The sequence below is a fragment of the Lolium rigidum genome, chromosome 7 (assembly GCF_022539505.1).
Source record: "Lolium rigidum isolate FL_2022 chromosome 7, APGP_CSIRO_Lrig_0.1, whole genome shotgun sequence".
NCBI classification, from domain to species: domain Eukaryota; kingdom Viridiplantae; phylum Streptophyta; class Magnoliopsida; order Poales; family Poaceae; genus Lolium; species Lolium rigidum.
The window spans coordinates 57,677,539-57,700,650 of record NC_061514.1 but is presented as its reverse complement, the minus strand read 5'-3'; the positions used below and the strand labels follow the sequence as shown (position 1 = coordinate 57,700,650).

At 43.7% G+C, this 23,112-nt stretch overlaps 2 protein-coding genes and 1 pseudogene across 2 annotated transcripts; 2 read left to right on the top strand and 1 right to left on the bottom strand.

Moving 5' to 3' along the window:
- Nucleotides 1–1,226: 1,226 nt before the first annotated feature.
- LOC124677991 (NDR1/HIN1-like protein 12) lies at nt 1,227–2,151 on the bottom strand. Its single transcript, XM_047213924.1, has one exon. The coding sequence runs from the start codon at nt 2,023–2,025 to the stop codon at nt 1,354–1,356; it is 672 nt and encodes a 223-aa protein (XP_047069880.1). The 5' UTR covers nt 2,026–2,151; the 3' UTR covers nt 1,227–1,353.
- An 11,486-nt stretch (nt 2,152–13,637) lies between these two features.
- LOC124677936 lies at nt 13,638–15,199 on the top strand (annotated as a pseudogene).
- Nucleotides 15,200–20,494: 5,295 nt separating this feature from the next.
- On the top strand, nt 20,495–22,117 carry LOC124671398 (AAA-ATPase At3g50940-like). Its single transcript, XM_047207772.1, has one exon. It carries the CDS (start codon nt 20,495–20,497, stop codon nt 22,115–22,117), a length of 1,623 nt encoding a protein of 540 aa, XP_047063728.1.
- Nucleotides 22,118–23,112: the final 995 nt, after the last annotated feature.

Here is a 23,112-nt window from a genome sequence, read left to right as displayed (position 1 = left end):
AACGATCTGAATTGGGTTCAGAAATAGAGCACCATTCATTCATGGTTACTTCAGTAATTTCACTAGCTAGCTAGGCCTCTAATTCTAAGCTATCATTCATGTTTCAAGCTAGCCGCCGTGAATTTCTACGTGAACCACCCGCAACTGAAGAGTGGTTTTTTAAAAATAAAACGGAGGAAAAAGATTCCCCTTATCTCTATTAATGATGAAGAGAGTGCCATTTTTATAAAAAAAGATCAGGTGAAAATCTACGACAACAAAACCAAACCTACGCAAACAGCACACCCCCCCACACCCACAGCCAAGCTAAATAGAAACCCGAACAACATACCCCACTCACTTTAACAAACACAAGAGACCACAAAACGACACAAACGAATATTTGAAACAAGACACATAAACATCGCGTCGATATAGACAAGCCAAGATATTGGGGCACCCATCAATATCAACTGCGGTTCTAGGGTATGCAGCAGCAAAGATGACGAGAAAATCGTAAATCTCTCCGGCGACGACAGCTCGGAGCACCCTTACCCTTGCCGACTGAGGAGTACTCTTTTGACAATCAAAGGAAATCTTCGATCTTCTGTGTGACGATGATTGATGAAGAATATGCACGTACAAAATTGTGAAGGGACCTTTGAGTCAATGCTAGACTATGTGTGTGCAGAAATTCCTCGCAAGATGGCGAGGAGATAATCGCGGCCGCGTCACCATCAGCATGTGTGTGCGCCGGTGACGTGCCCCGGTTTCCAGCCAAGCGCCCGATCCAGCTAACTGTCCAACTCAGCGATTGATTAAGTAGGAGAATTTCGTGATCAGATCGTTTTCAAAGCAACACACTTAGAGCTAAGAGTCGAGATCGAGTAGAAAAGTCCGTATCTGTCAAGCACAAGCAACGAAGAACGTCTAAGCTCGTCGATCTCCTTCGTAAAAACGAAATGAAAAAAATGCTTGGGGTAATTACACGATGACTTAACACGCTTAATATGAGCAAGTGTGTACATAGCTAGCTAGCTAGTCAGTCGCAAGGAGTAGTGTACTGCAAGTTAAGCCGTATGCACGATCGAATCTTCACGTTTACTCCCTGTTCCGTTCCTTTTCAGTAGTTTCCCTTCCACTTTAAGGCTACTCCAACCAATCAAACCAGCCCGATTCCAAAGAAAAACTCTTCAAAAAATAGAGGTGAATTTCCAAAGGACAGGGCAATAATTTAAGCTCTTGAGTATTCAATCAATTCTTTAATTAACCGATTCTGCTGAAACGAACAGCAAGTCAAAAAGTGGAAAAGGAAGAAGGAACTACAAGGTATCAGTTCCCTTCTCTCGGATCGACGGCGGCGAACTAATGGAATCAGACGTCGACGTTGCAGGCCGCCGCCTGCTGGAACCGGAAGTAGTCAGTCCCGCCACCAGTGGTCGCGCCGTAGCTGCCCTTCCCTTCGTTAACCCTGATGAGCGCCGGGCAGTTGGCCCGGAGGTGGTAGTGGCCGGAGATCCACGTGCCGACCTTCCACCGCACCCAGCCGTCGACGCGGATGTCGATGAGCACGTAGCCGGCCGTCTCGTCCTGCGCAAGCGCGACGGCAAGGTCCGGCGACAGCATGACGTTGTCCATGGACCTGAGGTACGGCGACCACACCGACTGGTCGCGGTGGCCCTGGTAGGCGACGGGGAGGCGGGTGGGCACGGTGATGGCCACGCCCTTGTACTGCGCGTACACGTCGGCGGAGTCGTAGTAGACGCCGACGCGGTCGTTGGGGTTCCGGGCAGCCACTGTGGCCTGCATGGTGGTGAAGAGGTAGGCGGAGGCGGGGGGCGTGACGTTGAGGCAGAGCACGGCCAGGTCCTGCAGGTAGAACTGGGGCTTGTGGGGGCGGAGGACCAGGTAGACGACGAGGATGACGAAGAGGGCGAGGAGGATGACGGCCAGGAGGAAGCCGCAGCACTTGCGGTAGAGCTTTCTTTTGTGGCACTCACACCCGCTGCCGCCGCCCTTGTGCCCGCCGCAGTCCTTCATCGCCATGGCCGGTCGATGCTGCACTAAGTGAGAAGCTGATTGATGAAGCTAGCTAGCGTGATCAAGGTGGTTTTGGTTCCGAGCTAGCTGGCAGCTGGGTGTTGTAGCTTGCAATTGTGAAGAGGATGGAAAATTGAGGGAGGAGCTCTGGGCAGTGTGCGCAGAGGAGGTATATATATCCCCAGGGAATTGTGAGAAGGGAACTGCTGAGTGTAGGGTTAAGAGGAGGAGGAGGAGATCATCATTGATCAGTGTGAAGACTGACAAGCTGAGTGTTGTCGGCCGGGAGCAGAACTACCTGTACAGTTAGTTACAGTGTACTTAGTGTCGAGTTGGTCAGTGTAAGGACTGTCACGGTGGAACCGTAAGCCTGACTGTTGAAAGGTGGTTAATGATCTCATTTTTTCGATAAAGGGAATATATTAATATCAAGAAGATACCAATTACATCTAGCCTCTGCAACAACTAGCTAGATCCTAGCAACAACGCACCACCCTAATGGCACTACGGATGTACACAGGTAAAAAAAGGAAAAGAAAACTAAGAAACAAAAGTCCCGCTATAGTATCTCCGGCCTAACAACAGCAATACATCCACCGCCAAGACAACACCTGAATTACAGACTCTCCAAAAAACGACGCCTCCAAGAAGGGAACAATGCTCAAACACCGTCGTCGCCCGACTGTTGAAAGGTGGTTAATGATCTCATAGAAAACATAAATGGAAGATGGTTAATTAATGGTTACAGAGGAATGGAGCTGGTGGGCTGTGGGGGTGAGCGAGTGCTAAGTTCCAAAAGCGGCAATGATTTGTGGCGGATGGGAATTCAGATTACGGCGAGAAAAGGAGCACCTTTAGTTTCCCAGATATGTTACAAAAAGTGGGAAATGGAAGAAAGGAGGAATAAGGAACACCTTTAGTTTTTTGTGGATCATGAGCTCACGCAAGTCCACCAGTCCAGCTAGGTAGCTGGATATCAAAACGGCCGGAGGCGATCGAGAGGGCCGGCGCAGCCGCCGCGTCATTGCGAACCGATTTTGAAATGTATGGTTGGTGGATTTTTTTGTATCAAATGCTACAAGCATGCGTGATCGGGGTAGCTAGTACTAGCTGGTAAAGAGAATGGTCGGTGGATATACATAGATGTAGTGGTAGATGGTAAAGAGAATGGACGACGCTGTGCTTTCTGTAATGGAGTAGCCGTAGCAGCTAAAACCTTTCTGTTGCAAGTCACTTTCGCTCGACGCATCAACTGCTATGTCGCACCTTCCTGCCTTGCCTGCGCCTATGTCTCTATAATGCTGTCCCGTTCGTGCAGTTGAGATATAATGTGAGACATAGATGTATATAGTTGGCTCCATATGTCCATCCACGCACGATAATATCATGCCCATGATAATCTAGCTTGCCTGCGATCGATCCGATCGACGTTGGGGCTTGGACTGATGATAATATCTGCTATTTTTCTGAAGAACAGAGTACAGCGTGCTATCTATATGTTGGACGGTGGCAGAAGAAAAGTGTCACTTGATAGTCGATACTAGTGTAGAGACTAGAGTGAGGTGCACATTTTGGGCTCTGGCTTTAGCAGCTCAGCAGCTTCCTTGAGGTTTCACTAAAGAGACCCAACCGAGAGATAAAGGAAAGGAGACTGGCTGCTATTCCAAGAGACCTAACTTGTGGACGAGGGCATTATTTCACTGTTAATTTTAGGGGTCCCCGAGAGATATCTTATTGCACTGTTAGCTGAGAATCATGTGCGCTCTACTCCTCAATAGGCAGTTTCGGAAGGATCATGATGACAAATGCATACGTGCACACCCAAGTTAGCTGAGCATTCCAATTGAAAAAGTTTGGCCAAAAGCAACTTCCTAGCTGGAGAGAGTGGCTAGATAACCTTGTTAGTTATAATCTTTTTTGTACATAATAAGTGAAAAAATAAGCAGTAGGGAAACATATGAAAGCCTAAAAATGAATAGCTAGATATATAAACCTAATTTTTTACAAAATAAGATAGCTAGGTATATAAAATTAATTTCTTAAAAAAGAGTAGCTAGATATATAAACCTGATTTTCTTACATAGCATTCCAAACTTGACTTAGAGAAAGCATATGATAGAGTCAGCTAGATATTTTTCAGTGCAGTTCTCTCGTAGAGAGGATTGACTCCAGGTTCATTCATATAATCATGCAGTTAGTCATGAGTGGAGAAGCGGGGATATGCATTATCTGTGAGGTGAGACCCTACTTCAGAAACAAAAGGGGTGTCGGACAAGGTGGCTTGATATGCCCGCTTCGGTTCCATTTCACTATTGATGCCCTAGTTTCAATGATGCAAGCTTTTTCTAGAGCTAGGCACATACATGGAGTGGTCACACACATGATCTCTAGAGGATTTACCCACCTTCAGTATGGGGAGGACTTTTTTCTTCTTCTCGAATATATGACATTTCTCAAGTTTCCGATGAGAAAACACGAAAACTCCTACCTTGCCGCGCATTATTCAGAGGCTGGGTAAGAAAGACTGTTTTCCAAATGGAGCAAAACATAACCCCCAGGACCAGATGGTTCACAACAGAGTTCTATCAAAACTTTTTGAAGATAATCAACCTGGACTGGATGGCGTTGTTTAGTACTTTGCGTGAAGGTTAACTCGTGCTATTTTTCCTTTATTTTGCTAGGAAAATTTTGTTACATAAGGTTTACGAAGCATAAAGGATCCAATAATACCAATATTTAGATATATGTCTCCTTAATGTTAGCTTCAATATTTTCACAGAAACAACAACTATTAGGCTGAATTCGGTGGTTGATCATGTAGTGCGGCCCTCTCATAGTGTGGTCATGCAGACAAGAAATATCCTTGATGGGGTAGTAACCTTTAATGAAAGAGTTCATGAGTTACACCGAAAAAATATGAATGGGTTCATTTTAAAATTTAAATTTGAAATTAAAAATTAACTTTGAAAAAGCTTTTGATAATGAAAAATATTCTTTCCTTCAACAAACACCTAGAATGAAAGGTTTTTATGATGAGCGGCGTGCTCTAATTCATAATTTGTTTTTGAAGGAAGTGTGGCAATCAAACTCAATGACAATGTTGGTAGATACTTCCAAATGAAAAAAAGGATTAAGCCAAGGCAACTCATTATCACCTATGCTACTTAATATAGTGGCCATAATTATTGAGTCGGCAAAAGCTTAGTGCCATATTGAAGGGGTGGTTCCACATCTTGCGAATGGTGGTCTATTTATTATTCAGTACGCCGCTGATGTAATTATATTTTTGGAACACGACCTTGAGAAAGCAAGAAATCTTAAGCTAATTTTATCAGCCTTCGAGAAGCTATCATGTCTTAAAATTAACTTGCATAAAAATAAATTGTTTTGCTTCGGTGAGGTACAAGATGAGGCAACCCAGTATGCTGATATTTTTGGTTGTGGGATTTATCAGTCCCCTATTAGTTATTTAGTCATTCTGATTTTTTATCGAAAGCTTACAAATGCTGAATGGGAACACGTCGAGGAAGGACTCCAAAGCGGTTAAGTAGTTGGAAAGGGAAATTACTATATTTAGGGCAGACGGTTGGTCCCCATTAACTTCGTACTCAACAATATGATATTGCATATGATTTTCTTTGTCACTTGCCTAAAGGAGTCATGCAAAGATTGGACTATTTCGGTCAATTTTCTTTTGGCAAGGCGGCAGTGAGAAAAATATCAACTAGCTAAATGGAACGTTGTTTGCCATCCAAAGGATCAAGGGGGACTTGGTATTCATGATCTTGAGGTAAAAAAACGAGTCCTCCTTGAAAAATGCTTATTCAAGATTCTGGTTGAAGATGGGATTTAGCAAACCATCATAAGGAGAAAGTATGTCGTCTCAAAGGTTTTATCCCAGGTTTATTGGAAGAGGTGATTTATGGTACCCTCAAATGAACAAGATTCGTTTATTTTGGTCAATCCAATGATTATTACGGTGTTCTACTTGTGGCTAACAGAGGACAAGTAGACTTTCGAAATCATTAGAAAAATACCGATCTTCGCGAAGGGAAGACAAATCGCTCTGCACACGACAAGTGGCGCGCAGTGGTGCTAGAAAATCCCTAGGAAGTGGTCTTCCTGCTCGCCACGTGTCGCAAGGGGAAGCAAGGTGAGGATGAGGGAGGAGAGAGAAGACAGAAGGGGCTGGATTGTGTCAGTTTTCCCTTTATTTTCTAGATTCATTTTTTTTCAAAATGAAATATCTTAAGAACCGTAAATCCAAATTACATTCCGTTTTCAATTTTGTGATCCTTGCATCGAGATTCCATGTTTGGACTCGTGGTGTGTATCTAACTAACTGATAAGTACTTCTGTTTTTAGTGTATTTGATGTAGTTTTTTTCCTTTTACTCAGTAATTGTACTTGGTCGTGTGTGCTATTGTAGCTGTGTTTTTGTACTTGTACTTGCTCGTGTGCACAACTATATTTCTGTACCAATACTTGCTCGTGTGCGCGATCGTACTTCTGTACCAGTAATTGCTAGTGTGCACGACTGTACTTCTCTATCTGTACTTGCTCGTCTGCTGTACATCTGTACTGTGCTTGCTCGGGTGTGCGACTGTATTTCTGTACCTTTACTTGCTCGTGTGTGCGACTGTATTTGTACTCTCTCGTGTGTACGACTGCACTTGTACTTACTTGTGTCTTCTATGTAAATGTACTCGTGTTCTGCACGCAACTGTGTTCGCGTGTTCACTAAATTGTACTCGTCTGCAATGACTCATGATGTGTGTGTGATTTGTACTGAGTTGTAACAACATTTGTAAAACGGATTTAAGAACTAAATATTGCAGTGGATCGTATAGCTAGCGGTACTTGCATGCGCTCTTTTGCAATCAGTTTCGCTACAACACCTGTTGCTCTAGCTAATTGCCCACCCCTTCCACGTGTGATTTCTATGTTATGCATGGCCGTGCCTAAGGGCATATCGGTTGAAGTAGATTCTTCTTTTCTCTCAAAAAACCCCTTCCCAAAGTGTACAAGCTTCTTCCAAAGCATACGGCTTTCTAGATGTATATGACGATCTCTAGACAGATGGATCTTATATGAATCATATGATGAAGTACCACATGAGTGGATATATAGGAAAGGAATCCAAATCTGCCGAATCGCTCATGTTATGATCTTGTACATCCTAGGTCTCCGCGTTCCGTCATCTCGCTTATGTTCTTCATGTAGCATTCAAATCAAATGACTCTATGAAATTACGTCGATACTTCCACATATTATGGGTAGCGTAGGAGACATCCCTATTTTCCCCCGGGGGTCTTAATTACCACTGCTTAGCTTTCAATATGCCTCTGACCATCAAATTAAATGTGAATAACTCATCCTCATCTCTTTGAAACAAGGGGCGCTTCTTTCAAACAAGGGGCGCTTTGTAGTGTTTGAGTGGATCCTGCTACCTCCTCTCGAACCATAATAGACTATTATTATTATTTGATCATTGAATCGTTTATTTCTCTTGAAAGTAGATTTAGTCTTTTACATACGTCTTTTTTTAGACGGTCGACATCCATTATGCGGCATAGGTGTTACATCATGTATACAACTTAATCGCACACCGCTTTTAGCAATGGCTCGTAATGCGGCATCTCTTCCACTACCCGCGCACGCGTAAGAAAGGAAAGGACCTCCCGCACGTGTGGGTAGGTAAGCGACGGCCCCGCATCCCGCGCTTGCCTGCGTTTTGCTAGTTCGGGGACTACGTCCAGCGTGACATGTGTCGTATGGAGAGTCTGGTTCGGCTGCGGACTGAACCTTCGTAAATGTCGGTTTTCGTGTAGTCCTACCTGTAGACTTTCTACTTCTCACGTTTGAAGGGCGAAATCCTTAACAGGCTAAAGAGATTTCTGGCCCAACAGAGCCCATTGTCAGAGAAATAATAGTTTTTTGTTAGATCGAACCCTAACATTTTCCCCATCTCCTCTCGATGGCACCACCTGGCAACTACATCAAACTACCCCGCCGGCGATGCTCTCAGGGAATGCCGGCGCGACATTGTCTGACGAGTTGCACGCCGGATCTTCGGCCACCGGCCCTCCTTCCCATGGGCAGCAGGCGTGCGGATGGAGTCGAGGCGCAACTGCAGCTGGCCTTAGGGCATCCACAATGTGCAAATGGCCAAATCTAATAGAACACTTTGTTTGGCATCACAACGGCTCCACAACGTGACCATTGCTAAATAACTGTATCGTGGGTCCCATCTCTAACTAAAAAACATATAAAAAGGGTGTCTTCCGATCAGCATGTTGTCTACCTCCCTCTCATGTTGTCTATCAGCATGTTGCTCCGGTTCCCTATTTTTCTCTATTTAGAACCACCCTCACAATGTAGGGAACTGGTTCCAAAAGCCAAATGGTAAATTTGGAACTACTTATAGCTACACGCTGTGGATGCCCTTAGTGCCTCACGAAGGATTTGGCCACCCCATCTCCCGGCCACTGGCGCCCAGGGCTTGGCTGGTGGTGGCCTCCCTCCTCCGGCATGCAGATGCGTGGACTTAACTCAAGTATATGTTCTGCTTGGCATTTTCTTTTCCCCCTTGCAGATGGCCGTATTGAAACTAGCCTGATGTTAAGGGCACCACTAGTTCTAGTAGGATTCTGAATAAATAGAAAACATCGATGACTTCCAAGTGGAACTCTTTATATGTGTAATCAGAAGTCATATTGTTTTGCTTGGCTGTTTGGTAGCATTAAAATTCGCGAAGGTGTCAACGGTCTTCAGTTATACTTCTAGCAGAAGCTAAAACCACACAAATACCATTCAATTTCTAGAAACCAGGAACAAATGTGAATATATGAATTCAAGATTATCATTTCTATCTTTCTGATTCCATTTTTCATCCACAGCCCAAGGGTGCATTTATTGGATATAGCATCCCTCATCCTGCTGGCAAGAAGGTCAGCATAAGAGTTCAGATTACATACTGTATTGTGTCATATTATCCTGATATTTCATTTGAAATTCCTAGTAGACTTAACTGTTGCTTTTGTACATGGTTTATTTTTAATTCTTGTTAAATGAAATGACAAGAATGGCATGCATTGTGCTACTTCCTGCGGTTGTATCTCGAGTAGGTACTTGTTCTATGCCCTGTAACCTGTTCGTTAGAGCTCAGGATCCTTATTTTTCAGCTCCCTGCTCTTGATTCTCCAATACTCTTCTTTGAGAATCTAGATCCTGCTCAAATAATATGTCTTTGAGAATCAAACATGCATGCATAACAGATGGATGTTGATTCGAGCCAGCAATGAAGTTTTGCGGCACCCCTGTTCATCAGGATCAACACGATTTTGCAACCATCTTATCATGAGAAGGTAGATTAACTGTGTTTTCTGCCATTTAAGGTGTCTATCTATACTAGTTTTTTCAGCAACTGAAGCACATGATATAGGTCCAGGATATACAATAGCATTCCAATTAACGGCCCTCCTATGCAGTAAGCAACGCACATGTAAGTATGTAACTACTATAATAAATTTCAATTTGCAAATACAAGTTGAAAGGCAACCGGCTAACTCCCCCTAACTGACAGAACATGATATAGGTTCAGACAATGAGTAGGTTCGTCGTCTCAATATCACTTCGGTCTCTGGTGATCTCAGATGCTGTTTGACGGAAATGAAACTACGAAACCAATCACCATATACGGTGAGAAAATTACGTGCTAGGGAGGTGGCGTCGGCGGCGGCTCCGTCGTACCAGTCGGCGTGGGAGATGGCGGCGGCGTCTCACCTCCTGTGGGCGCGCGGTATGTGGAGAAGTGGGTGCCATCTAGGAGGTGGAGGCGGCGACATCGTCTAGGAGGCGGCGGCGGCGACGCTAGCGTCGGCTCATGGGAGTTGGGAGAGATGGATGGAGCGATGAATTCTGATTATGCCTTTTTTTTTCTTTCTAACTCTGCTAAGAAAAACACGTAATGGGCCGGATGGGCCTTATCTATATGGACAATCTCAGCCGTGGGATTATTTTCACTTGTCCTTCTTGAACGTAGGGTTGAAAACGAAAGGGAAAGTTTCCGTCCGTTCGAAGAAAAAGGAAATGGAGGGCCAAATACGAAAAAGGAAGCGGCATTTTGAGGAAAAGAAACAGAAACGGCAAAAGCATAAACGGAAACGGAAAAGAAAACGAGGGAGACTTTCCGACGGAAACGGAAACGGCAGAGGAAATTCCGGAAAAATAAATACGGAAAGTTTCCAGAAATATAACCTACAAAGACATGTGCATCTAGTAGGCCCACATTTACACATGAAACCAGGCTTGGTCACGTATCAAATCCACTAAGTACTCTAACCCTAATCACTTTGTATAATTGCGTGTGCATGCAGCTGTTAAATTATGTGAGTTACTTTATGTGAATTGCCGCTTGTCGAAGTTAAGTGTTATATCTTGTTTTATTGTCTTTTTCTTTATGTGTCTTTTGGTCTACAAACTAAGGTATCATGACGCATTGTGTTGTGGCAAATATTCATTTTCTATTCGCTACGTATCCGTTCCGTATTCATATCCGATGATTTCCGTTTTCATATTCGTTTCCGGGGATTTCGATTCCGGAAAGATAGAGGGAAACAAAAACAATAAAGCATGTTTCCGTTCGTTTCCGTTTCATTTTCAACCCTACTTGAATAGCAGTAGAAGGTACCGTAAAACAATCCTAAAACCAAGTGTTTTTCCTCACTTAAGAGGGTTATTATTTACCATAACTCCACTCTTTATGTCTCCAGATACTTGCATAAAATCTTATCATTCTACCAGGAATGTAGAAGAGCGTGACGGCGACACGTGCCATTATGATCTAGTTGTATGACTCATCTATTAATACGAGATAGCAAGAATGTGATGATTTTGGTTGATCCTCCACAACTTACAGTTTGCTAGAATCTACTGAGGTTGAAGGCTTGAATGTTAAGTATACTCAGGATATATACAAAGAAGTGACGCCATCCTTCTTTTAGAGTTGTCACATAAATTTTTCGCTTAGTTAGAGGAGAGAGAAATAAAAAAAAGTTATCATTTCCTTAGCTAAGAGTTGATCTTTTAAAAAAATGAGAATGATATTTTATACATTATACAATATGTCGTTTCTTAGCAAATTAGTTTCTACAAAAAATTAAGTAATCCTGATTACAGTCTATTAGGCCTTCACGTAGTTTAAGAAAAGTTTAACCATAAATTTAGTCAATAAAATATGAATTATATATCACAAAATTATATCCCAATTTTATGATCAAACTTTTCCTTAAACAACGTGAAAGCCTAATAAATCGATATGGAGGGAGCATTTAATAGGCATCACACTAAGCAGGTCCGAGATAATGCATTGTACTAGTATAAGTTAAATATATTGCTTTAGATAGATAATGTGAGATATAAGAGAAGACATCATTGTAGATGCCCTAAAGGCATTTACAATGATCTTATCTTAGCGATGCCACTTAAGATAATATTGAGTTGGAAGTGATAAAAAGTGGTTTGTCTTGTCTTAACTAAGAGATTATATCTTAGCAAAATATTTTTGTACGAGATGGCTTATCTTAGACACACCTTTTCTAGTTCATTTTCATCTATGCCATAATTTAAGGAGCATACAGATCAGAATTATAGGAAAAAACGTTAAGATATATATTATCCAGTGTTCAACACATATTTCTACTACTGAAAATATAAATATACTACATAGTCACCTTCCATCTGTTCGGATTTTTTCTTGGCTAGTGCATCAATCTTATATGGTATCAGAACCGAGAGGTCTCAAGTTCGAGACATTGCTCACACAATATTGAAAAACAAAGAAAAAAGATCATGCGGCATACACTGAATCCGCACTAAGTAATAAAATAGCCTAGACGTGAGGGAGAGTGTTGAATATAAATATATTGCATAGCCTTCTTTCATCAGTTCGGACTTTTGAAAAATTTAGCTAGTGCATCAATTCTATATCTACTTCTTGAATTGCAACCATTGTTCGTTTTTTTTTTTTTGAACTTAACCATTGTTCGTTTTGAGAGAGAAAGGAGCGGATCGTAGGGAGATGGTTTGAGTAGAGGAGCTCGGGGCCAACTTGATTAGAGGCAGGTGTTTTGCGTTTTCAAGTGGTTGTTTGTTCAATGCAGACCGGGCTTTTTTTTACAATCAATACCACATATATTCATTGTAGCAAATAGTACATGGTAGATACATGAACTGACTCCAACGATTATAAAATAAAGTCTAAAAGATAGTAACGAATCTTCAAGGTCTTCAAATTATTTCTTCTTCCGGAATCCAATTTTGTACTCTTCTGAAGGAAGTCAAAGATAGATAAGGAACCATAGACCTGTAAATATCGACGAAAGTTCTCCCATAATTTTTTGAGCCGCAATGTCAAGGTTGCATGCACGCATGCAACCATTAAAACAGTCATTCAACATCGGCAAGAGTACCAACACCAGTATGTCAGGGAATAACAACCGACTAACTTTGTCGTCGCCGATGGAGAGCCGAGAGTACGAATCACCATTGTCGAGGACGTAGCAGTCGGGACAAAAACTACGAGGATAATCCTCCTCGCGGCAACAACTATAAAAGATCCAAAATCGATCTGGCGAAGCAAGATCTGAAGGCCCATACCTAGCTGATTGTAATCTTTCAACAACACCATTGACGTCGGGAAGGAGATCTCGTTATCGAACGAAAGATCGAAGATCACTTATTGTAGACGATGCCATGTCCATTGAGGGGAAACCAACAAGAAGACGACTACCAGAATCCTAATATAATCCACCGAAAACACTACTTTTATTGGAAACTTCACGCATAGATCAGGTTCTCCACTCCTCCTGACGCCGGTGAAGCCGACCGAAGAAGGGGAACCGATCTATGGAGGAGGCTAAAGTGGAGGCGGCGGCTATCTTTCTTTGCTTTCACATCAATGAAGACCGGGCTTAGTTAGTGACTAGTACATCGTTTGGACATACAATACGTGCCCCTTCGTTCCCAGAACTCAGGAGACGCCGTCGATTTGCCACATCTTATCTGGCCCTAGAGCCGTCAAGGCGCACTGGATCTCTTGCTGGCGTGATGGCTGTGTTTTTTGCCATATTTTTTTTAGTTTGGTTGAAGTTTGTGTCCTGCATATGGTGGCGTGTGGCGGCACCGACTTTTTAAAGATGGAATAAAATCCATTCCCTTAATCCACAGTCTCGATGGTGAGTGTGTCGTCGGAGGGTGTGTGGAGGTGTGTGTCTGGCGGATCTTGCTGATTTCGGTCGGTGTTCCTTCTAATCTACGTTTTTCTTCATCGGTGACGCTTCTTTTCATCGTCGCGGTTGTGGCACTCGTGCACTGGTTCTTTGGGGTCTTAGCACGACGACTTCTCATCTGTCTACTACAACAAGTTATACAACGACAAGCTTTACCCAACTCTAGTGAGGGAGGGGCTAGGATGGCGACGCGTCTTCGACTCGCTTCAGTGCTTGTAGTTGTCACTAGGTGATCCAACGATATTTTTATAATTTCTATGGTTTTTTGTACTCCTTTCGTTCCATGAAAATTATCTGAGATTTATCTATATTTGAATGTATCTAAACGTTAAATACCATCTAGATACATCTAAATTTTGGAAAATGTTAGACAAATTTCATGAGACGGAATGAGTACTATTATTGAAGATTATGAATAGATCGGTAGAGTTTCATAAAGAAAAATGCAGACCGCCATATTCGGTAGGTTTGCAAACACTATACAAAGCTATTCTATTTTTAAGCGTGACATTTTTCATGCGTGCACTTTATTTGAAGATATCGCGAGGAAGACATAAAAAACGTACGGTGTCCACTTCAACAGCCGGACGCGAACACGTCACAGCAGAGGCGTGAAACCAGCCTGATTAGGCATGCACGCGTGAAGCTTGCATGCATGTTGCAGACCTTTTCCAGCTTCTTCATTCCACTAGAGTATAGACAACAGCCCGTGCAGGTACTGCTACATATACACATCGTAGTGCATGTCCCATAGCTCATCAAGCAGCTCGAGCACTTCACTCCACTGTCATCTTCCTGTCCTTCAGCCTTCGCGCATCGATCAGTTAGAAGGAAGCAAGTAAAATGGAGTCCCAGAACAAGGAGGTCGACGCCCTGGTCCAGAAAATCACCGGGCTCCACGCCGCCATCTCCAAGCTTCCGTCGCTCAGCCCGTGCCCCGACGTGAACGCTCTCTTCACCGACCTGGTCACCGCGTGTGTCCCCCCGAGTCCCGTGGACGTGACCAAGCTCGGCCCGGAAGCGCAGAAGATGCGGGAGGGCCTCATCCGCCTCTGCTCCGAAGCCGAGGGGAAACTGGAGGCTCACTACTCCGACATGCTCGCCGCCTTCGACAACCCGCTCGACCACCTTGGTATGTTCCCCTACTACAGCAACTACATCAACCTCAGCAAGCTCGAGTACGAGCTCCTGGCGCGCTACGTGCCCGGCGGCATCGCGCCGGCCCGCGTGGCCTTCATCGGGTCCGGCCCGCTGCCGTTCAGCTCCTTCGTCCTCGCCGCGCGCCACCTGCCCGACACGGTGTTCGACAACTACGACCTGTGCGGCGCGGCCAACGACCGCGCAAGCAAGCTGTTCCGCGCGGACAAGGACCTGAGCGCCCGCATGTCATTTCACACGGCGGACGTCGCCGATCTCGCCGGCGAGCTCGCCGCGTACGACGTCGTCTTCCTGGCCGCGCTCGTGGGCATGGCCGCCGAGGAGAAGGCCAAGGTGATCGCCCACCTTGGCGTGCACATGGCGGACGGGGCGGCACTCGTCGTGCGCAGTGCGCACGGGGCGCGCGGGTTCCTGTACCCGATCGTCGACCCGGAGGACATCGGTCGAGGTGCTGGCAGTGTGCCACCCTGACGACGACGTGGTTAACTCCGTCATCATCGCGCGCAAGTCCGACGGCGTGCATGCCGATGGGCTCCAGAACGGGCGTGGACAGTACGCGCGCGGCACGGCGCCGGTGGTCAGCCCGCCATGCAGGTTTGGCGAGATGGTGGGGGACAAGAGGGACGAGTTTGCCAACGCGGAAGTGGCATTTTGATGCGACGGAACAAATGGATATGCCTGGTCATTACTAGCTCGTTACCGATACGTCGCCGCTTGATCGCTTGCAAATCGTACGTGGTATTTTTTTTCTCTCTAATACTTGTGTGCTTCTAGTCATGCGTAGTTTGTACCCAATAATTCTGTTCAGTACACCACATATATCTATGTACACCTCACCCTGGGAGGCAGATTGTAGAGAACAGATGTGCGAAGGAATAATATTTTGTCCCTAAGTATATGTTCAAAAGAATGGGCACAAAGGATAATTTCAGCACCATTTGTGTGCTAACTATATCGTGCAGCACTATAGATGGATAAAATATGTATCCACTTGGGCAGATGCTCGGAGAGCCAATGCCTGATCTAGTGATTAGGATTTCAGAAGTGAGAACTGTAGTAGCAAATTTATTACAAAGGGACACCGATACATTTTAACGTGGTAAACCTCTCAATTTGAGATATAAAAAAATATGACCCAAGGCACCCATATCTTTTTCTATTATTATGGATGGAGATACAACTTGTTCCTTCTTAGAGAGCACTAAACGATTTTGGATACTAACAACAAGATTTGGACCACAAAACCAAGAGATTGGAATAATCTCACCAAAGATGCTGAAACCACAGCTTGAAAGAGACAATAATGTTGTATAGAGCAGCACCTGGTACCAACATGCAAAGAGGTTGCACACTTTGCAATATCCAGGGGTGTGTGTGTGTGTGTGGGGGGGGGGGGGGGATGGCCGCTGCCTTGCAATATGGAAGTACCTACTCACTTTGCGATATATTGGACATCATATATGAGTCATTCTTGTCGGTTTGGATCTTCTGAAGTTCACCAACTTATAAATCGCAACTTCTCGACTCTAGTTATACCTCACATCATCAATGTGCTTGGTTCGAGAGTGCAAATTTTGGTTTTTGGCAAGATGGATAGCGCTACGACTCTCACAAAATAGAATTTAATGATCTTACTTCATGCACAATGTTTACAAGTAGTTCTTCATCCATAACACTTCCTTGAAAGCTTCAACCACATCTATGTACATCTTTGGTTGATAATGAAACACATTTCTGCAAACTTGATTGCCATGCCTATTGCCCCGTTGCATAAGTCATTAGGTATCCACAAGTAGACTTCCTAGAATCTGCATCGCCATCATAATCTACATATGTATAGCTTCACAATACATCATCACCACTTCCACAACATAAGCACGATGTAGAAGTACCTTTGGGATACATGAGAGTGTCCACTTCATTGGATTCTAGTGAGCTTCACCTCGATTTATCATGAACCGGCTAACAACTCCAATTGCATAGGCAATATCATGCCTAGTGAATACTATGGAATACATCAAACTGCCCACGGCAAATTGGCATGGTACTTTACTTATTTCTTCTTTCTCCTTCCTTCTGATAGTTTATTGTTATGAATTCAGTTTGTGATGGCCTGCAAGTGGAAAGGTAACAGACTTTGCACCTTGCATATTGAACCTTTCAAGTACCTTTTGAAAGTATCGTTCATGTGAGATCTAAAGCGGCTTCTTTGATCTATCACATGAGATCTTCATGCCAACTATTTTCTTAGCTAGTCCTAAATCCTCACTGGAAAATGATTTACTCAATAACTTCTTGAGGAGAGCAGTCCTCTTTGTGCCATTTCCATCAATCAGCATGTCATCTACATACAGAAAGAGAATAATAAAATCACCCTCAATGTACTTCTTCCTAAAGGTGCAATGATCATGTTGTCATTTATGGTATCACTGCCCAGGAGCTTGTTTAAAGACATACATGATCTCCTTCAATCTGCACACTTGGTGCTTGTTGGATGCACCTAGCTATTTTGGCATGTTGATTTTCCAAACTTTGTAAGGTCTTGGTGGAACTGCATATGTACAAAAAAAAAACACAACTGGTCATGAATTCTTGTATGTAAGTACTGGTCATGAAACATTGCAGGTGATGGCATGTGATGGATTTTTATTGCTACTTCTTTTTTATATACATCCAAGTATTTAAAATTATTTGTACACAGCTGCAACCGATGCCTTGTTGAAATACTTGAGCAAGGAATTTGCCTTAAAAGATCTTGGTGATCTCCACTATTTTCTGGGAACTGAAGTTCATCAAACGGTAGGGTTTTTCTTAGGGTAAAATTGTCAAACAAAATTGTAGTTTACAAAGTCAACAATGGATTGGCGTTGAGTCAGGCAGAATATGCTAAGGATGTACTAAAACGTGTCAGCATGAAAAAATCCAAAGGCTCACCTATTCCATTGTCATCTTCATAGAAGATCACAACACATGAAGTAGAATTGTTGGGATCCGAGGATAGCACCAAATATAGAAACATGGTAGGTGTGTTATAGTATCTCACTCTCACAAGGCCTTTATTTACTATGCATTAAACAAGGCATGCTAGTATTTACATGCTCCCACTACTCTACACTGAACAATTGTTCAATGTATTATGAGATATGTTGAACATACATTTGATGTTGGACTGACATTTCTAAAGTCCAGATGTACACTAGTGAGTGCTTCTCAGATTGGGGGCTTTGTTGTTTTCTTTGGGCCAAATTTTATTTCTTGGAGCTCTAAGAAGCAAGCCACAATTTCTAGGTTCAGCACAGAATCAGAGTGCAAGTATGTGGCAAATGCTATAGTAGAGGTAATATGGATGCAGTCATTGCTTGAAGAACTTGGAGTCAAGTTGACTCCGTCACCGTGTTTATGGTGTGACAATATGGAAGCAACATATTTATCGGTAATCATTTGTTTCATGCACGAGCCAAGCACACAAGATAGACTTCCTCTTTGTACGAGAGACAGTTCTCAACAAGCAGCTGGAGATTCGATTTATTCCTTCAAAGGATCAAGTCGCTGATGGGTTCACAAAACCCCTTCTAGTACATAGCTATGAAGACTTGAAACATAATCTCAACATGACTAAGTTGTTATTAAGAGAGGGTGTTAGAGATAGGATATTATACGTATTGTACTAACCGTGTAACTTATGTACTTGTACCAGCTTGGCACCCCAAGATGCGTGATGTAAATAGAAGAGATACAAAACTCAGATCCCATCCTAGTAGATCGTCAAAATCGGACAGGCCAATCATGTGATATGATTATCCATTAGATTTGTTTGAGAAATCTATGGCGGGCGCAAAGCGCTAACCTAAGAAATTTTCATATTCAAGTAAAACCCTATCAACATCAGGATTTACGGTGAGGAGATTGAGAGAAAGAAGGAACAATTACATAGTTTGAGCTAGGTGGCTTAACATCATAGTGTTTTATCTCAGGTCTCTTTAAAGATTGCTTTTAGAAGGACTTTGAGTGGTAATAAGTGGATAGGTTGGCTACTACTATGCCAAAGATAAATGACGGTTCAGCTTACAAATGAGCTCGATGTTTTCATTTGTAAATTAACATTTTAAGGAAATTTTACAGCGAAATCAATGTATGAAGACCTCATGTGTGGGTTCAGACTAGGTTGCTACGCAAGTATCTTTACAAATTAAAATGACATGTGCTTCCATAGACTTCTAAATGTTATAATAGTGTAAACCCCCCAAAAGAGTATCGTGGTATTGTTCAGTCTCAGCCATCCTACCCTTAATTCGAACATGTATCATTTAATCTCAGTCGTCTTTGTGTTTCACTCAGGAAAACGTTTCAGATTTTGGGGTATATGGAAGGACCAGCCACAATTAAAATTACATCCTAAAATAATATTATTTTGTGGTTCCTCAATAGAAAAGTTTGCTTACAAAAGATAACCAATCAAAAAGAGAAGGCCATGGATGTAAGAGACGTTGCTTCTGTGAGATGAAACCATTGAGCATCTATTTTCTTTCATGTCCTTTTGCTCTCATTGTATGCCATATTATGTATATGGCTTACAATATTCCTCCACCTACTAATATCACAAATATGTTTGGAAATTAACTAAATAATACAGATAACAAGACTAAGGGGCATAGGTGTTTCGGCTTTATGTTGGTCTATATGGAAGTGCAGGAATAACATTGTTTATAATAATGCGGGCATGTCTAATTTTATGCAGTTTATTCATATGGTGTCTCATTGGACAACTATGGTCTTTCCATCTTCAGCAGGATTAGCTTGAACTTATGGCTACTGGATGCAGCCGTCTGCTAACGTTTGCTTAGGATACCTACGATCAGGCTGGTTGGCTGCACACTAGGCATTTGCAGAATGCATAGGTATTTTTTGCTACGTATGTTTCGCTGGTTGATTCGTGTATCGAGTCTGTATAATCATTGAGTTGTAATAACTAACTTGAATTTTGAACTCAGTAATAAAAATGGATGTGTGCGCTGATTGATGTAGAGGCCAGGAAGATCCTCATTTGAAAAGAAAAAAAAACGTGTAGGGAATCCCTTGGATGGTGCAACATCACGAAAATTACGAGCAAGACTCAAACTAGGGTGGCATCTGTTGTGAAGTGTACAAGTAGATTGCCTAGCCCTTTCCATCAGTTCGGACTTTTGGTTCAAGTGGCTAGTGCATGAAGCTTAACATGGTATCAGAGCCCCATGTCTCAAGTTCAAATCCTGGCTTTCACATGGTTTTCGCAATTAAGCCAAAAAATTGTTGTTGTAGTGATTTTCGCAATTAAGCCTAAAAATTGTTGTTGTCCCCCTCTTTAGCCACCGCTGATGTCCTGTTTCGGTGTGCTCTTCTTCTTTCACGTGTTGACTTTCTCTTCTCCCGTCACACGCGAGTGGGGGTGTTGTGAAGTGTACAAGTAGATTGCCTAGCCCTTTCCATCAGTTCGGACTTTTGGTTCAAGTGGCTAGTGCATGAAGCTTAACAGCATCAGCCTTTTCACGTAACTGGCCTATGCCTCGATCGGCCAGTGGCTTTGAGCATAAACTACGTTCGAACTTTGAGGTACAGGACTGTGCCATCCGATAAAAAGGAATTCAGAGGAACTTGGATGTCAAGAAAGCAATAAACTCCCGTGTTCCAGCGCAAAAGAGAATGTGAGTTGTGTTCCAGGCTTCCACCGCAATTTTTTTATGTGAAGCAGCAGCTTATTGGGTAGGTCCTCTTCGAGTTCCAGCAGGCAGGGCAATAGTCCTCCTGAGTTCCGAATCATTGTAGAATTCGCGTTGGGTGAGGTAGCTAGACAAGGCAGGAAAATTTGAGTTCGTGTCGGATTGGTGTCCATGTTTTAGTCCGTTTGGAGCCGTGTGCCTACTACTAATTAAGGCTCGGGTTATTATAAAAGTGGCCGGCTGCCCGTAAGTTTGAGGAGCAGAGCACCACGACCTAGGTACGAGAATCAGATCGATCGACTATCGAGGACTCGAATCCCTTGTCTAGCCATGGCTTCTTCGTCGATCTACGAGAAGGGCAAGGAGGCCATGGCGATGGCCACATCCGTGGCGGCGTCCGTGATGCTGGTGCGCAGCCTCGCCAACGAGCTGCTCCCCAACGAGGCTCGCGACATGCTCTCCTACGGCCTCGCCAACTTGCGCGCCCGCATGAAGTGGCGCCACAGCTTCAGCATCGAGCAGACCGACGGCCCGTACAGCAGCAACTACCTCTTCTACCACGTCAAGACCTACCTCGCCTCGCGCATGGAGCCCGTCGGCGCCACCAACGCCCTTCAGCACCTGCGCCTAAGCATCGGCACCATGGACGACGAGGACACGGACAAGCTCATCGTGAGCATGGAGGAGGGTGAGGAGATGGTCGATGTGTACGAGGGCGCAGAGTTCCGATGGTGCCTCTACTCCCACGACGTCCCCGACGACTCCATCATCAGCAGGAGTCTCGGCCGCCGTGGAGGCAAGCTCTACTACCACGTCACCTTCCACAAGAAGCACAAGGAAAAGGCCCTCTCAGGATACATCGACTACATCATCAAAACCGCCAAGGACATAAGGGACAAGGAGAGGCCTCTTACCATGTACACTAACGACGACTCCGATTGGACTCCGGAGGACTTCTGCCACCCCTCCAACTTCGCCACGCTCGCCATGAACCACGCGCTCAAGAAGTCGGTTATCGACGACCTAGAAAAGTTCATCACAAGAAAGGCATTCTATAAGAGGATCGGAAAGGCATGGAAGAGGGGCTACCTCTTCTATGGTCCACCAGGGACCGGCAAGTCTAGCCTCATCGCCGCCATGGCCAACTACCTCAGGTTTGATCTATACTATCTTGAGCTCACCGGGGTCGAGAACAATTCGCAGCTCAGGAAGCTTCTTCTTGGGATGACGAACAAATCCATTCTTGTCATTGAGGACATCGACTGTACCATTGAACTCAAACAACGAGATGAAAACAAGAAGAAACCTCCCAAGTCGTCCGATCCTAGCAAAGATGAGAAGGTGACATTGTCCGGGCTTCTCAATTTCGTCGACGGCCTATGGTCCACAACCGGGGAGGAGAGGATCATTGTATTCACGACCAATTACAAGGAGCGTCTCGACCCTGCGCTTCTACGGCCTGGCAGGATGGACATGCACGTCCACATGGGATACTGTACCCCTGAGGCTTTCAGGATTTTGGTCGACAACTACCTCTCCAAGAAAGAAGTGCCCATCGACAACCTCTCCAAGAAAGAAGTGCCCATCGACAATCATCGCACGTATCCAGAGATTGACGAGCTGTTGGCGGAGGTGGCAGTCACGCCTGCAGAAATGGCCGAGGCCTTGTTGAGGAGCAAAGAGGACCTCGATTTGGCCGAGACCGCGTTGACGAGCAAAGAGGACCACGATGACGATAAACGCCTCGATGTCGCGCTCGGTAAGATTGTCGAGTTCCTCAAGTCAAAGAAAGAGTGTGCCAATAAGAAGAAGGAGGCTCATGATGCTAAAAAGGAAAAAGATGTTTCCAAGGAGGCGGATGACGATGCTAAGAAGGAAAATGATGTTGCAAAGAAGGAGGAGGATGACAATGATTCTGATGATGATGATGACACCGACAATAACGATGAATAAAAGATATTAAGAGCATAAGTATCTAGGAAGCGCTATTTGACCCGTATATTTATTCTGCATCCACCATGTATCTTTGCAATCGTACATGATTTTTACGTCACGTAAATTTTATTATACTTTTCATAGACATAAAAAAAAATGACATGACATAAATTACTTTTACATCACATATAAAAATACGATGTAAAATGCAATATCTTTTTTATCTACAATTATTAATACGAAACCTTGTGCTTGACAACTACACGATGGAGTTGGGGATACAAGGCAAAACTTTACTTTGCAGGATTACTAAAATAAGAGAAAGAGGAGATAACTCTAAGCCAATAACCCTCGACTCACCCTTATGGAGAAAGCTACTCCTGCTATGACACTCTACGCTTGGAGTCCCAACGATTTGACGATATACACGAGCCTCATCACTTTCCCATCAATATTAATACAGTTAATTTATAAACTGCAGCCATAAGCATTTGGAATATAAAATTACAGATGCTGAGAACCAATGTCCATATTTGTTTTGTTAGTTAGCTAGACGGGTATGCTCCAGATAAGAAGTGTAGCTTCTTATATTGCAATTCTGAAGTTATTAATCAAGAAACAACTGTTTTTGCACCGTCATGTTTAGCTCAAAATAAGTTATTCACATCCGAGACAATCTTAGTCACATTTGTGATCCAAGTAACACTGCACATGTCGAAACAAGTGACCTATTACCATACCATGTGCGGTCCAATCGAAGGCTCATGAAACCCATGATGCTATTAAAACATCTCTAACAGAGCCCGTAAACAGCCGAAAACCGAATAATAACCGCTAGTCTAGGGGTTAGGTTCGAAAAGTGGCGCAGACCAGTGACCGTAAAGAGTAAAAATCGAAAAAAGTTTTCAAGTCGGGACCGAAAACCCAACTCGGCTTGTATTTGTAGGGGGCGAACGAGCGAACCGAACACAACCTGAACGAAACCCCTAGTTTGTGCGCGACGGAAATTTCAC

Bases quoted from the DNA above. Each gene is read 5' to 3' on its own strand.
- LOC124677991 (XM_047213924.1), bottom strand. From the start codon at position 2,025: ATGGCGATGAAGGACTGCGGCGGGCACAAGGGCGGCGGCAGCGGGTGT.
- LOC124671398 (XM_047207772.1), top strand. From the start codon at position 20,495: ATGGCTTCTTCGTCGATCTACGAGAAGGGCAAGGAGGCCATGGCGATG.